Source organism: Micropterus salmoides, unplaced genomic scaffold (assembly GCF_014851395.1).
Source record: "Micropterus salmoides isolate LMB-PRFRI ecotype aquatic unplaced genomic scaffold, ASM1485139v1 Ms_hic_scaffold_17, whole genome shotgun sequence".
Taxonomy (NCBI): Eukaryota; Metazoa; Chordata; class Actinopteri; order Centrarchiformes; family Centrarchidae; genus Micropterus; species Micropterus salmoides.
Genome location: NW_024040817.1, coordinates 12,458,238 through 12,474,246, shown reverse-complemented (window position 1 = coordinate 12,474,246; position 16,009 = coordinate 12,458,238). Strand labels below are relative to the sequence as shown.

General features: G+C 39.4%; 2 protein-coding genes across 6 annotated transcripts; both read right to left on the bottom strand.

Annotated features, from left to right (window-relative positions):
* Positions 1-634: 634 nt before the first annotated feature.
* LOC119906689 (protein phosphatase 1 regulatory subunit 36) lies at positions 635-9,547 on the bottom strand. The gene is made up of 11 exons (XM_038723996.1): positions 8,835-9,547; positions 8,527-8,591; positions 8,335-8,418; positions 7,990-8,126; positions 7,494-7,563; positions 7,290-7,388; positions 6,915-7,055; positions 6,461-6,503; positions 5,580-5,809; positions 4,085-4,285; positions 635-2,971 (listed from the first exon to the last, which is right to left on the bottom strand). Exons 1-11 carry the CDS (start codon positions 9,045-9,047, stop codon positions 2,728-2,730), a joined length of 1,527 nt encoding a protein of 508 aa, XP_038579924.1. The 5' UTR covers positions 9,048-9,547; the 3' UTR covers positions 635-2,727.
* A 249-nt stretch (positions 9,548-9,796) lies between these two features.
* LOC119907875 (probable thiopurine S-methyltransferase) lies at positions 9,797-15,551 on the bottom strand. 5 transcript variants are annotated; one of them, XM_038725566.1, is made up of 9 exons: positions 15,423-15,551; positions 14,550-14,675; positions 14,128-14,220; positions 13,856-13,988; positions 13,232-13,284; positions 13,050-13,124; positions 12,714-12,799; positions 10,289-10,333; positions 9,797-10,123 (listed from the first exon to the last, which is right to left on the bottom strand). In XM_038725566.1, the coding sequence occupies exons 2-9, from the start codon at positions 14,645-14,647 to the stop codon at positions 10,005-10,007; spliced, it is 702 nt and encodes a 233-aa protein (XP_038581494.1). In that variant the 5' UTR covers positions 14,648-14,675; positions 15,423-15,551; the 3' UTR covers positions 9,797-10,004. The 5 variants fall into 5 exon arrangements, with proteins under 5 accessions (XP_038581494.1, XP_038581491.1, XP_038581489.1 ...); XM_038725563.1 differs by having other exon boundaries at positions 14,550-14,672; positions 15,313-15,468; XM_038725561.1 differs by having other exon boundaries at positions 15,313-15,462.
* Between the last annotated feature and the right edge of the window lie 458 nt (positions 15,552-16,009).

The window sequence follows — 16,009 nt, the reverse complement described above, 5'->3', positions numbered from 1 at the left end:
GCTGTTACCATTACCATTAACATTTGTGTGGATTTGTGGTCATATGCCTGATCACAAGTGTTTTCAGTTTCAGTTTTCTACCTCTGATGAAGAGCAATTCGATCGTCTCATCCAGTACAGTCCCAGACGGGCTCTTGTCTGTCAGATGGTCTAAAGGGAGTAACATACTACCATATCAGCAAAGCAATAACGCAGGGTAATGCAGAGAAGAGGGGCATGTAGATTTAGTTAATATTATGAATTCATTCTCATCAGATAATGATTTTATTTGTCTTAATATTAAAACTTTTGTCTCAAAATATTATTCTGCAAATGTCAGAGAAGAGATTCTGAATGTGCAGAAAGTTTTGAGCATGAGCAGAAAACCTGCTGAAACACAGTCACTATAAAAATCCAAGAGTTTGAACTGAATTCCAATTAATAAAGCTAAAAGGTGCCACATGCACATTTAAAAAGACTTTAGGCTACTTCAGACATTCCTGCATGTATGTAGACTCAGCAGGGATTCAATTTAATGAGAAAAGTTGATATACAGGAGAAACATATCTGACAGCAATACAGAATGCCTGAGGGCCTTACTGCATTATATTACACTATATATTTTTATTTTTATATAAATAAAGACATTTCCTCAATTAATGAAAAACAGATTTTTTTTTCAGGGGGAGGAACCCCTGGCCCCACTAATTAATATTAGCAGTGTTAATTATATCAGTAGTAATTATAAAAATCATAATAAATGTATTTATATCACTGGCCAGGGTGTACCCCGCCTATCGCCCAATAATATTTTATAATTAAGATGTAGCTCAATGATTTATAGGTAAAGTAGGTACAAAGTTCTGTTTAACAAATGGCACAACAAGGTAGCGACAGAAAATGAGACAGTTGATAGAGTTACTGTGTAGATGTCATTACTGTTGTACTTTGGCTGGGGGGGAGGGGGGGTTGGGCTTAAAATAGGTGAAAACATGAAAGATTTCTGGGCTGGGCTAAGCCCCCAATGTTTCAAGAGCCTGGAAACGCCCCTGGTGGCTGATGCTGAAATAGATCTCAGTCATGACAGCAACAGTTACTCACATTGTCACTTCCTCTTACGATATTGTGCCTCCAAAATAAAATCACGAGAATGTTTTTTGCAGCAATGCTTCATGTTGAGTTTATTGAGAGCTTTTACTTTGAAAAGTTCTGAAGGACATTCGAAAGAGTCTCTGGCTTACTTGACACACCTCTGTAAAAGCCGCCAGTAAAGGTGTGATTGGATTCCCCTGAATTTCTTCAGGGAAATAAAGATTGGTGTCCATAGGTTTATGAATGCGAATCAAACGCCAGGATACACGTGCACTGCAGCACATGCTTTATTGTGAGCATGTGAAAAAGTGTCCTTATAGGCTAATCAATTTGTTTAACAAGGGAGGAAAAACAGTCCGCCGGATTTTGGGATCGATCAGGGCTGGGGCAAAAAAATAGGCCCTGGCATTTTTGGCGGAGGCGGTCCCCCAAAATCGGTCACCTCTCAAAAATACATCATCGATCCATTTAGGGGTTCAGATTAGGGGTGTGATGAAACACTGAGATGTAACATTTGCACAAGATTGTTCTCCATGACTACAAGACGGGAATATATATTTAATAGGCCTACTATTTTGAAAAATATTTATAAATTAAATATTTGATAGGGGGGTCTAGATAGGTGGGTCGGAAAAGATTTTCAGCATTAAACACTTCTGCATTCTGGAGACATTTTCTGCACCAATTAATGGTGGAAAAGTTTTTATATAGGGAAGTACAAAATTCAGGTGGCAGGTGACAATTCACAATATAAAAATATAATAAAATATAATGCAGTAATCAATAGCTTATTATTGTTTGCTTAATTTACTTTTTTTGGACCACACAGAGGTTTCTTCTATTGCATTGCAGGTTTTCTTATTGTGCAAATAAACCTTTCTCATAGCATTTTTATTTGTTAATCAACATTTCTTGGTGCAAGCCATTTTTCAGAACGTTTTTAACAAATGCTTTTAAAACGTGGTGGCTATATGTCCCCAGCGTCCCCAGTGTAAATGACCCTCCCTCCCAGCTCCCTCCCGATAGGTTGACCTACTCCATGCTTACCGCTTCACCGCCACTCTCCTCTTGCTCTCTCTCTCCCTCCGCCCTATCACTTTGTCCCTCTGTTTCGCTAACACACGCCTCCCCCTCGGCCTGGCAGTGGCCACCACAGCTCTTTTACTCCTTCAGGTGATTGCTTGCGCTACGCAGGGTACTGCAGCCCCAGCAGCAAACATATCGGTTATTTTCGGTTTGCTTTCGCGCATTTGGCGCCAGCCGTCTGAAAAATATTTTGGCCCGCAACGCGAGAAACAGAGAGCAGAGGGGGTGGGGCTAGTAAGAGATGTGATTGGGCCAGTCCAATGTCAGGATAGAAAATTACCCAATGGGTCACTGTCCATGCTTTATGGGCCGATCGTTGGCCCGTTTTTAAAAAAACACTAATATAAATAAATGATTTACGTTACACCGGCCCCAAAGTGCCCAGTATGCCAGATTACCGGTCCAGCCCTGAGATCGATCATACATCTCCTCCATCGGAAGTCCTGCACTCTACCCACTGAGCTAATTGTTCACATAAGTAGCCTACTAAAGGGTTTGAAATAATTTGACTGAAATAATGTTCCTGCCAACCATGTAACGGTTTGAAAGAAATGTGGGCCGATGTTAGATTTATTTGCCGATCCCTGGTCTAGTGTTTTTGGTGCTGCCATCTCTTGCAAAGCCTGTCGACTTGGGACCCATTAAGGACGAACGGCTACCTGGAACATGGATGCCAGGATGATCCTCACTGTTGTTATTAACATCACTCCCTGGTTCGTAGTAGTCATCCTTAGCATTGTTGTTTTTCGGTTCTCCATAGGGTATCAGGGTACTGCGGCTGAACTGTCTCAATGGCTTGCCAAGAATCCCAAACCTGATTTAATAAAAAAAATTAAGAGAGAGAGAGGGTGGGTTAAATTAGATTCATTTTTGTTTGATTTCTGACATGTAGGTCTCTACATATGTGGAAGTGTTGGTCTATCCTTTCAGTTGATGAAAGATCTGGTTAGATTCCTATTACACACAGGTCCGAAAGACACACACATGCACAAACACAAACAGCCACCAGGCAGTGCCCAGGAGGTGAACTGGCACCTCTCCAGCTACCAGTCCATGCTCCACAACTCTGGTCCGAGCTGGATTCGAACCAGACAAAGAGCGCTTTATTAACAATGTTCCCCAGTGGGCATATTGTGTTACTCATATCTAGTGGGTATTAACACACAGAAATCACATTTTTACCCCCCATACTAGTTAGTAATATGTCTAGTTACCAATTTCTAAGAAGTTGAAACAAAACATGCAGGACAAAAAACCTTTAAACTTATTATTAGCAACATTAAAATTCAAACTCTATTCACTATATTTTTACATTATCACAGAATGAAATGAGTCCCTGTAATGCATCAAGGGTCACTGTACTACCTGACCCACTGAAAAGTACCATCTCACTCTGCAGCTCTATCACTCTGCGATTTAAGCTTATGGTTTTGGTTTTTCAACCGCACATTGATGGTAGATAATATGGCAGGTTTCCCCCACATATATAATAAAACCACAGGTGGTCCTTTCTAGCAATCAGGTTCTGACCAGCAAGTTGCTGGTGTAGAAAGTCTAGCATTTAGCAAGATAAAAACCCAGATATGTTTCTTAGGAGTTGGTGGAACACACCAGAACTAAAATGCCTGCCAGTGACTGTGTCTGCTGGATGACTAAATGGAGAACTAACAAGTTAGCCATGAGCACTTGATAAGCTAATAGTTTATCAGTGGTGTGTTACACTGAGTTTGTTTTGTAATATTCCTGCCCCCTATAGTTCACAAGTCACTTTATGTCCCTGACTATTTGCCTGACATCATCATACACAAAGCAGTAACTGTTATTTGGGGTATGGGAGTAGTGAAACAGATACAGCACACCCTGATCAAAACAATTCCCATCTTCCTGTGTGTTATATGTCACATATTCTTATGATGTTTTAGACCACCTGACACTGGCCAGCTGCTGGTTGAGTTCCTCCGTCAGGGCCTTGGTGTCACAGTGCTCCGTCTGCAGCGGGCCCTGCATCCTGGCCCGGCTGCCGAGGAACAGATGGGGTGACCGTTCTTTGGGTGAGGGCAGCAGACACACCATCAGTGGGGATCGCTGATTAACTACACTGCTGAGGGCAGGACACCTTTGGGACGTTCTGGGGGGGAGAAGTTGGATCAAGGAGCAGGGCCTAAGAATTATATGAAATTATTATATACATGCAAATGTAAAAAAAAGTTATATTGGAGGAAACACAGACAGCAATAAATGTGTACAAATTTCTTTTCAATACATATAACACTATGCTCTGTCTATATAGCAGTTCGTTCACTCACAGACGACAGCTTTATAAGCATTTTGAAAAGTGACATTCCCTAGATATTCCATTTTGTCATACATACCTACAGTAATTATGGTGGAAACAAATATCCAGAACTAAATAATCAAGAAATGCTATGGAAGTCAAATTCAAAGTCCTTTTTAAGAACAAATACAAAACATATAGAGTTTGATGGTTATTAAAAAAATGTAATCACAATGTTTTGCACGACAACTGGATGTGGTGCTGAAGCTAGTCCAAATCATGTTGTGTACATCCACCCTCCGGAGGTGAGCAAGCTTCAAGCCCAGCTTTTGATTGTTTGGTCTCAACCTGACAGCAGGAAAGAGTGCTGGGCCTCTGACAGCTTACACAACTGCCAATCTCATGTCAGACACAGCAGCGCAACATGAAACAGCCTGTCAGACAGACCCCTCCTATCGGACAAAGTTGTGAATCTGTCTACATCAATCATATTCCAGTTAGAGGTCTGACATGACATCCATCAAACGCAGACAACTTTATTGCTGGAGCTGTTAAGTTGTTTACTCAATAATACATCAAATCAGGATCAGACTGGTTAAACATATTGATGGTTAGGTATTATTTCTATTATATTAACAATGGATCACATGACAGTTGTTTTCAGCAAAAAAAAGCAAAAAAAAAAAAAACAACTCTGTATGCTACCTGTCCAGGACCAAACTGCTAGCACTACACATAGTGTACTGTATGTATGGCAGGGTCACAATCACAGAAAGCAGTGTTTCTATTGGCTAATGCCTGGTCAGAGTCAACTCAAGGCAAAATTGGCCAGAAATTGATTTTCTGAATATGTCTGTGAATTTAGTTTTTAATGACAATAAATGAGACACAAAGCAAAGATTCGAAAAAGTTGATCAAAATGTGACTGCCTCCAAAAGGCTGACGAATTCTGAAACATTACTAACTCCATGGGGCCATTATACTGTATATTGTAGCTTACCCTCTGAAACTGGCCTGTAGGGGCAATCAAAAATGTATATGATAAATTCACAGAGACATGAACCAAATTGTAGTGAACTACGTAGTATCTGAAGAGGCAGTGACAGTGATGGTATCACATGCCACCTCAGCCCAACCTTTACCTCACCTGTGCTTGAATGTGCCGTTATATCCCGTCTCCTTGGGGTCAGCTTCTCCCGTCTTCACTGAACCATTAACAGTAGCGAAGGTCATTTCTGAGTCTCCATCAGTCCTGTCCCTCACTGCCGTGTTAATGGTGTCAGAGTAAAAAAGACGCCCCAGTTCCTCTTGGATGTCCCTCAGGTCCTTCCTGCCAAACGTCACCCAGGCCGCATAGCAGAAGAAGCTGTACAAGCACTAGAAAGGTGGGGGGGGGGGGGAGGAGAGTAAAGAGTGTCACCTGAGGGTACTTTACACATAAATCGATTTATTCCTTAATTCATTTCATAGTTAAACATTCATCCCGTTTGCTCAGAGACTCACTGCATAAACATTCAACTCCCCTTCTTTCTGGCTAAAAACCCAGGCGGCCACTTATTCATCTGTGTTTTTAAAAGGTCACAACAGCTATTTTTGTCCCAAAAAGGTCACATACAGAGCGTGATATTTCTCTCCCTGTCCACCCACCTGGCTAAATACTGGAGAGAGCCTGTCAAAGCAAAGCACCTGTGTTGAGTCAACATCTCCTACCACTAACTAATTCATTAAGGCCACCAGGCATAACCTACACTCAATGTCGTTCTGTTCTGCAGATGGTGCACTGGCCTTCACTCTGTGCAGATGAGGCAATACAGTTTCGAATGTTTCAACATGTTGTTTTTGCAAGGGACGAAATTTCAAGTCAAAGCTTTTTAAAATGAGGGGATTTTTGCGAGGGGACCGATTAGGCTCACTAACCAGTTCCTAACATTCATAATAACCTTAAAAACATTTTAATAGGAGCGGTCCATTTGCAATTATGGTGATTAGTATGTGTGTAGCACATTGTAGGATTTTTAATGCACCCACCGCATGTAGCAGCCATTCTGTTCTGTTTGACGACAGCCGGCCCCTGCAAAAACATATAAGAGCTTGGTATGTTGTGGCAACTGGTGATTGGTTGACCTCTATTTGTGGATGATGATTTCATTTTAGCACTAGGTCTGACATTTTGGTTCAGAATCTGTGAGTTGCATGGCTATATTTCAAGCAGATAGTTATATTTCAGCAGTACATAAAAAATTTTCTTTGAGAGACCTGAGAACAAGGGGCAACATTTAAAGTAAGCTCTGAGATCCAATTGCACAACTAGTGTACAAGAAACCATTGCCACAGCTGATCAACTATGTCAGAAAATAATCCAGTAGGAGGATGTTTTTTGAAAAGGTGTGATGAATGATGCACTCTGGTAACTATATGACTGAGTAAAAGGAATAATACTTTCTCTGTCTGCCACCTGTTCTGAATCTGAACATATACTCACTTGTGATATGATGTGTGTTGATGCTGTTCTTTCTCCAGGTCCATGATTAGGCTGAAGTAGCAGATAGCCAGCTTCTTTTGAGCTATCTGCTTTTTGGCCAAAGCCTCCGCCATCATCTGGTGCCCTGTGATGATGTCTACACTGGCAGGTTGGTTAGGAAGGGAGTGAAGATGCAGAAAAACAGTGCAGAGAAGAGAGAAAGAGGGATTAGAAGAAGAAAACATATAAAAAAAAATTGAGGTCAATAGACATTGGTGGATAAAGAGAGGGGAAGAAACACACATAATAAATTCAGCAGCATTAAAATAAAGGCAATAATCACTGGCCTGTGAGATACATGAGCCCAAAGTATAGTTCCATTCTTAGCATACTTACGCCATTAAAGGTGTAGGTTTATTGTCCAGAGACTTGTATTCAAAGAAACAAGACAGGTACAGGAGAAGGGCAGTGAGGACTTCATCAAGCTCTTTACTCCTGAACACAGTCAATCAATTAGTATCAGTGTATGACTTGATGATAATACAATGTACAACAATAGAAACTGTATGTCTTTAATAATAAAGTCCTTGTATTCCTTACTTCAATAACGCCAAGAAGCAAAATGGAATGGGAAGTGAATAATTCTCCTGTAGCAAACTGACAGCCACCTCTAAAACAAAGACAGCTTTGTCAGAACAAGGTTAAAGGTCATCTAGCACTCATTAGGTATGGAAAAATATCATTCTATGGCTGAATGCTATCACCATTACCAAAAAGTTTTGATATGAAGATCTATCTTAATGGATCAATCTTAATTTTGGAAAAGCAATCAATAGGAAATGGTTTGCGTAGTGGGATAAACCAGGAAGACAACTCTAAAAAATCTGCCTTTTTTTTTTTCTCCAATGCAAACTCCCAAGTATTGGAGCAAGTGATCACAAATGCAACTTGGATGCAAATCTGATTCCTGGATATTCACACATAGCAAACTCGTATCTGTTCAGCAGTGACCACTGTTCTTACAGGAAACCGAGAGGAGCAGCTGACTTAAGTTCATGCAGTCTCATTGTTATGAGTATAACACAGTTACACTTGCGTTTAACATCATCAATGGTAATGCGGTCCCCTCCCCTCTTCATAACTGAGGACCTGTAAGCGTTCAGATGAGCGGGGCTCAGGCTCTTTCTAAGGCTTTGGCGCCCTCTATGGTTTAACGTGTAGATCTCAGCCAACCTGAGGGAACAGGATGAACATGTGCAGGTTAGTTGTGTGTAGAAGAGCAAAACATCAAGCGCAGTTACAAAAATAGGTTATTATGTGGCTACATTTCTTCTGCCTTTAGAATAATAATAAATACAGTGGAATAATGAGAATAGATAGGCTGCATATTATTTATCATTAAACGTTTGAAAGCTGCGCGTTGACCCAGGCCTAACGTTACCACTCTGATCGCTGCTGAAGATCGCTGAAATTTTCATTGGTTTGCCTCTTTTTCCTCAAAACACTCTCATCTGCTGGACTACAACTAGAGAAGAGGGAAGATGTTTAGTTATTGTTTTGATATACTTTAATGACGTGTTTTTACTGCTAGCAGGTGCAGTATGCTAGTAATTTGGCCCAGCTCCCCTCTCACCTGACAAACTCCACAGTTTGAGTTTCATCATTCCACACCCAGTGGCCAGGAGGCGGTACACTCACCTGAAAGGTATTCCTTTAATGTCAGCTACACCTTTTAAATGTGTTACTTTAAGATTAATTGTAAACATTTATCATTAACGTTACTTATAAAACACTTGGACATACAAACAAACGGGTTGTGCAGCACAAACACCGGTAGTAGCCCAACATTACCGGTGAAATCATAACGGCATCAACGTTTTTTTGTCCCATAACGTCTTCAAAACTTTAGAAAACTTTTTGAAATTTGTCTGTGCAACTCACGTTTCTCTGCTCCTCTGGATATTTCGGCATTTCTGTCAACAAAACTTTCTGCAGGTTTAGCTCTGCTCCTTCCTCGTTGCCGTTTGCCAATGTTAGGCACCGTATCCAGGCAACAGCTAACGCATTTAAATCCCATCTACATACAAGCGTCGGGTTCTGTTGGGTTCCTGGAGCCCCCATGTACTCTAACCACTCGAAACACATATTTAACATTGTTTTATCAGCTTGATACTTAATGACTTTTCCTAATTTTAATAGAGATGCATAGAAACCTTTCCCACCCTCTACATGGACACAATAGCCTACTTCTGCTTGAGATCTCAGGGGTCTCAGCAGTAAAACATGGTTAAATAGATTTTTACACCGCGGTATGTGTGACTGGTGTTGACGGTGCTTTTTCTAGTATGCAGTACTAACCCTCCTAGATCCCACAATGACTTAAAATGTATATTACTGGAGTTTTATACTGTAACAGTTTGTTCATGAAGGGTTAATATAAAATATTTTGTCTAACTACAGTTAGATTATAGTTAAATCTGTTTTGGGGCTGCAGCTGCAAAGAAATATTTTAGCCTTTTGAGATAAACGTGGTACTGTTTGCAGTAAGGGAAAGGAAGGATTTTAAAGATGGTATATTGTACATTGTTAAACTGCTTTTGATTTTTCAAAAAAGTAGGCTACACCATATTCATACCAGTGTATTTTTAAATTAAAAAAGTCACTTTTAGTATTGGTTAATATCCTGAAACAGAACTGTAAGGCCATATAAACTGCTGTCTTGTTTTGATGACTCAAATTGCTTACTTAACATTTTTTTAGTTTATCTGTTGCAAATTCTGTTTTCTCAATTAAGTTTTATTTAAAAAAAAGTAAGATTGATATATAAAATGTCCCTATTTGCAACTGTAAATATTGTGCCTAATAAACAACAGCTCCCCAACTGTTTTCAATAAAGCCACAGGTAACTTGTTACAAAAGAAGTTTTATTTTGTTAGGTATTTAAAATATTACAGTTCTTAGAGGCATAGATTCTCTTGACATTTTATTTCCATGAACCCCCACTGTATCAAAAAGATGTCTAAGCATTAAAATACATTTCCTTGGACCTATGTTTGCAATAAAATGCCCAACATCTGCTTTTCTGAGTACTCTAAATGTACAAGTTAGTTTTTAAATGCTCTTTGGAGTAATGAGGTGTACATTTTCTGTGAGGTAGTCTAGCCCCCAGGCTCGCTGTCTGTCTGTCAGGGCATCCACCGACTGCAGCAGTTCGATATCACAGCTGTTCCCTGAGGATGAAACGCAGCATAAAAAAAAACACAAATTACTCTCAGCCTCCATAGTCCACATCTAACAGGCATTCTAGTCTTTTCCTACAGTATCACATAGCTGTTGAGTAAGTACAGAGAGACACTCAGCCATAACTCAGCTATTTTGTTCTTAACAACACTCACCAAACAGGCCGTGTACTTGTTCATTAGGCACTAAAAAGGGAGGACCTGAAACACAAATAATCACACATACCTTTTATATTTCACAAAACTTATACAAACACCCTGACCCCCCTGCAGATATTTTAAAATGCAAATAAATGAAAATAGACAGGATATTTTATTTTAAAAGGTCCAGTGTGTAATATTTCTGAGAATCTCTTAACAGAAATGCAATAAAAGATTCATAACTATGTTTTCCGTGGTGTATAAAGACCTTACACAATAAATCGTTATGTTTTTATTACCTTAGAATGAGTCATTTCTACCTACATAACTGTGGGTCCCCCCTTCCACGGACGTCGTAGATTTCAGGCAGTTTAGGTGAAGACGAAGAAATATACAGCAGGGGTCGGCAAATAAGTTTTACATTGGAGCAATTTTTTCAACCATTAGATGGTGGGTAAGAATATAAGGCATAATATTTGAATCTTTGACATGGTGTTTGGTTCTAAGTTGTTCTGTTTACATTTTAAAAGTTTTGGTTTAAGAGGTACTATGGGATTTTGCCATGTCCCCAGTGTTGATCATTCAACTTAGATATAAAAAAATAACGACTATAACCATATTTATTTCTAAAAATTTCATTATTATCTAATTTTCCTGTTCAAATTATATTTAATCAAATGTTTTTATCGAAATTGTTAACTTTTGTACAGACAAATAAGGTTTTATGTTTGTCCCCGGCGTCCACCTTGTTGAGCTGCATTAACTGTCACGTTAAGTGGAAAACTTTTTTTTTTACTGACATCACACTCATTAGGTGACCTGGTGACATTTAGCTGTGTGATTTTCTAGCTCTCTTACTATCTGATTTTGACATTTTTATTAAGTCAGTTTAATGTGTTTGAACATAACGTTTTCACCCTGTTAGGTCTAAGTTTTGAGGAGATCAGTCAAATTAAATAATTTCAAAAACTGTTTGTGAAAAATTATAGATTCCTCATCTGTCATTTTAGTAGCAATCATACCCTGAAAACACTTTTAAACAGTTATGTCTAAGTCCTTAACAGGGTGGACATTTCCCGTGTGTCACATGTTGTTAATATATCTAAATTTAATACAATAAAGGTGCCTGAGCTCAACCAATATGTTTTTCATAAAGTTATATTACTTTATATAATACTTTATATAATAGAACTTTAAAATATAGGTAAATCAACTATTTATTTATCCAAGTTATGAAGTCCAAATGGCACTCTCTACAAAAATGACCCATCTGGTTTATAATGGACTGTGGTGCAGAAACCGTGACAATGTTTCACACTCTTGGCTTCCATTTTCCATGTTATCTGTCAGTGGCCGAGTCACAATAATATATGGTTTTACAAATTAATTAAGTAAATATAATTTCTTAATATATCTAACTAAATGAACTTAATTTCTTGACTGGCTACTCTCTGCTGTCTTACTGTGCATTCAGACCAAGCGTGAATTTAATCCATGCAACACTTTCCTTGCAGGGGTTTTATCGCTGGACATCCCTGGAGTGTTCACACACAACGCGATAACGCGAATAAACACAACTTGCCATTTATACAGATATATGAACCCAAAGTAAACATTTTGCTGTGATTAAATAGCAATGAACGGATCAAACTGATGCCAAAATAACTACAATATGATGCAGTTTTGTTAAACATATGAATTCATGCCTCGTCAGGTCTGTCAGCAAGACAGCAGGACAACAACTTCTAAAATGTTTGTTTTCTTAATGGTCTTGGTCACAGTAAAGTACAACGATAGCTGGAATAAAGTTACATACACATGTTTTCTGAACTCACCAGGTAGTTCAACAATGTCCAGGTTTGTCCGGTTTTTATATAAATATGAAGTAGTGCCAAACGACGCTAACAGTACTGGAACCAGATGTGCACTGAATCTAGCTGTTGAGAAGCTCGAGGGAAGATAAATAAACGTTGTAATCCCAAAAACTAAATTAAAAAGCTAATTTAATAAAAGCAGTTTACCGCGAGCAAATGGTGTAGCATAATCCAGTCCGACCACTGGTGTTTATTTGTCCAAAAGCTGGAGCGCTGCTCCCTGCTCCTCTAGCCCAAGTTTAGCAGCTAATATTCAACTCACGCGAATTCCTTAACGTTGCTTTTGCTTTGCCGGCACCGCCCCCTTCGCGTCGTTTTGCGCCGCCCAACAGGAAATTGCAGCTCTAAGCGTCTTTGCATTGACTTTGTATGCAAACTCACCGCCCCGAACGCTCGCTTCGCTTTTGGTCTGAAAGCACCTTTAGAAGACGACACCTTTTGTGCTGTGTCAGCCACCGTAGCTATCCTACAGTCTTTGAAAGGGTAGAGGGCAGTGGTAGACTGGACACCGCTAGATGCCACTAAATCTAACACACTGAACCTTTAAGTCCAATATAGACAGTTACCTGCGTATAATTCAGGATTGTACAACAAAGTGTCCAAGAGGTATCTGCAGTCTTTGGCCATGAGAGAAGTTATGAGAGCCGCATACCTGTGGTATTGTAAGAGAGAATGTAGTAAGACAACAGGGAGCATATGTATGGTTTTATTCCCAGATATTACCAAATGGTGTTGTATCTCATAAATCACCTGATATGAATTACTTAGAATAATTTAAATAGTTTAAAATGTTTTAATTTCATTTTTGGATGATTTGTTGTGTTTTAAAATTAAACATCTGCTATGTTGAGTGTTAACAAAGAAAATCAAATCTCAGTGGAGGGTTCAATCTTAAACCTTACTTTTCTCTGTCTCTTGGATTGATGGCCACTAGAGATCCCCTGTCCCAAATTCCCCCGAACTGACCATCAATGGAACTGCGAAGGAGAGTTTACTTTAACATGTATAGGTAATCTTTAAAATGATTATTATATATACATACACACACACACACACACACACACACAGTTTCTAGTTGACTTGCCTGGAGAAGTTGAACAGGTCACATTGATATAGGGAAATATTTCTCTCTGAGCTCTGTGGAACAAAGATAATGTGGATTTACAATTTTGTCCATATCTGTGTATCCAAATACAACATGTTTTTCATGTGGGTCTCATTGATTAGCACTACTCTGTGGTAATTTGATACATTGCTTGTCCTTTGGTTTGCATTAGCAGTAACTTAATACAGCTCTGATACGGCTGTAGGATGAACAGAAAACAGTGAGGCTGATATCAGTGAGATAAAATTACAAACGGTACTGGTTTATTGCATGCTGCATCGTTTCCTGTGAATCCCTTGTGTATATTTGAATTCAGCATGGAAATGGCATACTCCGCCACCGGCAGTGAAAACATAATGTAAATACATAAACAGCAATTGCTGAAATTTGCCAACCATAAATGGTCTAACTTTAAAGTTTAACAAATACAATGTGTAAAATGCATTGGTTACACCTTAAACATTTGCATATATTGAATGTGTTTCAGTCATCTTTGGAAATTATTTGTTAAGCATAGGTATGACATTCATTCAGATGTTATGACTAAAAATTTGAAAAACAAGTTGATACCTCACTGTTTACACACATGTATAGTTCACCTACCTTGTAAACCTTTGCTCCAGGTATGGCAGGGATAGACTCCTCGCTGTAGGTCATGTTGTTCTCCTCATAGAACTGTTTTATAGCCTTTTCAGATATCTCCACCCCAACCACTGAATGGCCCATGTCTGCTAGCCTGGTATTCACACAGGAAGTAGAAGGAATTTAGGAGCATGCTGTGATCATAGGTAATGGGAACTGGCACAGAAATGATAACTGAAAATGTAACCACCAAATGTGATCTTCCTTACTGGATATGGTGTGATTATTCATACCATTTCATATCTACAGCTTTCCCACAGAGAGGGAAGAAGAAGCGAACTCCTGTCCGTCCAGCAATAACTTTATCAATATTGTCCTCTAACATCCTGTCAAAAAACAAAAACACTATTATAAGCAAAACACCAGACATTGCTGTGTATTCATTTTTAATAGCTACGGTTACATCATCACTCAGTTTAAACTTTTTAACTCTATGAAAAAACCTCAACAATCTCTGAATGAGGTGGCGATGTGTGGACTGAATTAGCCTAGTTGATAGTCCTCATGTGTCTTGTAAACAAGTAATATTTATTCGATGGCTGGAGGGGTGAAGTGTATTTACGGTCAATGTAATCTTGTTAAATCACACATGCATTTACAAGACTTTTGCTTGCCCTTATCCTACCAAGGAGGCAGATACAAGTGGGGCCTTTACTTGTGTACATGAGGCTGATGGAAGCCAATTCTGTCCTCCTGCCAGCGTTCCTCCCATTCTTTGACTGCCATGACCCGATTCGCCTGCGGTGCCAGCATGCTGGTTATGTTTGCCTGGCCCCAACTACTGGGGGATAACAAAGAGCAGAGAGACAGACAGAAAGCAAAGAATGGAGACACATATGAAATGCTGCACAGTGATTGTATGTGTGAGAGCTACGATGAAATTTCTAAACCATGATTCTTATTGAACCAGTAGCATTTTACTCTACAAGGGTAGTTAATTCCAGAAGAATCAGCTGTAGCCAGAACAGACTGAACTGAGGTTAAAGGTCATGCATGGTGGATACCGAGTAATCTATGGCCACTCGTGCAAATAAACTGTGAAAAGTGTGAAGTTGCAGCTCTTAGCCCGCATGATTTTATCTCAGGAATAACTTGTCAAATATAGTGGAATAAAAGCTTTTTTTTTTTGGTCACGTGAGTAACCAAACTTAACACCTGGTGCAAATACAAAATATCTTGCATACCATGACATGTCTTTTCCAACATAAATAGAGCAGGCTAGATCTTACAGCTATACTATAAAAATGAATCAAATATTTCAAATTATCACCAGAAGCATTTCTATAACAGCCTAACGTTCAATAACAAGTTCAAAGTCCACGCTTACCTAGGAGCCGCCTGCCATAAAACCAAACCTACTTTCAAAAGAAAATCTGAACCCCGCATGTTTAGGCTATCTATTCCAACCTAGAGCGTACCTTTCCTGTATGAAGACAGCTAACGTTGATATTTGTTCAGAAGTAACACCAGAGGCAACGTTGATCATGCAACCTTTTCAATCAATACACGGGAAAGTGTTTGGAGATACCTTGCCCTGAGTTCCGTCTGTCAGATTATACATATGTCTCACTGTTGGTGGTTCGTGGGTCAACCGTGGCGTAAATGGAGGGACTTTTAAGAAAACACTGCCTGTTAGGCGATACTCCGGGATTAAACGTACCATTTCACCCAGTGACCCGGTTTCACTTCTGGGTTTGGGAGGAGCCTGATGCTGCATTCAGTTACGTGGGAGATACCATTATCCTCCTTAACACCATTACCTCAACTTTTAAATAGGCCTAATTGCGCCTAACGGTGATTGTATATGAGCATACCGATCACCCCAACCAGTAAAGAATTAAGCGATACCTACTGATATATAGGATCAAGAAATATTACCTTTTATTTGCTATGTTCTTCTCTGTCAGGGGGCTAGTAGTGGTCCGTGAAGGGGTCCATTCGGGTTTCCAAGATAAAGTAGGCCTGCTGAGCTAATTTCGTTTCAGACTCTATAGATTTTAGAACAATGCACAATCGTTTCCACAACAGGCTGTTGTTGTCACCTCACATTTCCACTTTACAGCGTGTCTGCTTAATTTAAGTTTACACGGCTAGCTATAATTGCATGGTGTATTT

Excerpts from the sequence above, each read along its gene's own strand:
- LOC119906689 (XM_038723996.1), bottom strand. The coding sequence starts at position 9,047 with ATGTTAAATATGTGTTTCGAGTGGTTAGAGTACATGGGGGCTCCAGGA. Across the intron at positions 8,419-8,526 it reads CAAACTGTGGAGTTTGTCAG|TTGTAGTCCAGCAGATGAGA; the intron begins GTGAGAGGGGAG and ends CCTCTTCTCTAG. Across the intron at positions 7,389-7,493 it reads TGCTTCTTGGCGTTATTGAA|GAGTAAAGAGCTTGATGAAG; the intron begins GTAAGGAATACA and ends GACTGTGTTCAG.
- LOC119907875 (XM_038725561.1), bottom strand. The coding sequence starts at position 15,380 with ATGATCAACGTTGCCTCTGGTGTTACTTCTGAACAAATATCAACGTTA. Across the intron at positions 14,676-15,312 it reads GCTGTCTTCATACAGGAAAG|TAGTTGGGGCCAGGCAAACA; the intron begins GTACGCTCTAGG and ends GTTATCCCCCAG. Across the intron at positions 14,221-14,549 it reads CATCAGCCTCATGTACACAA|GATGTTAGAGGACAATATTG; the intron begins GTAAAGGCCCCA and ends GTTTTTTGACAG.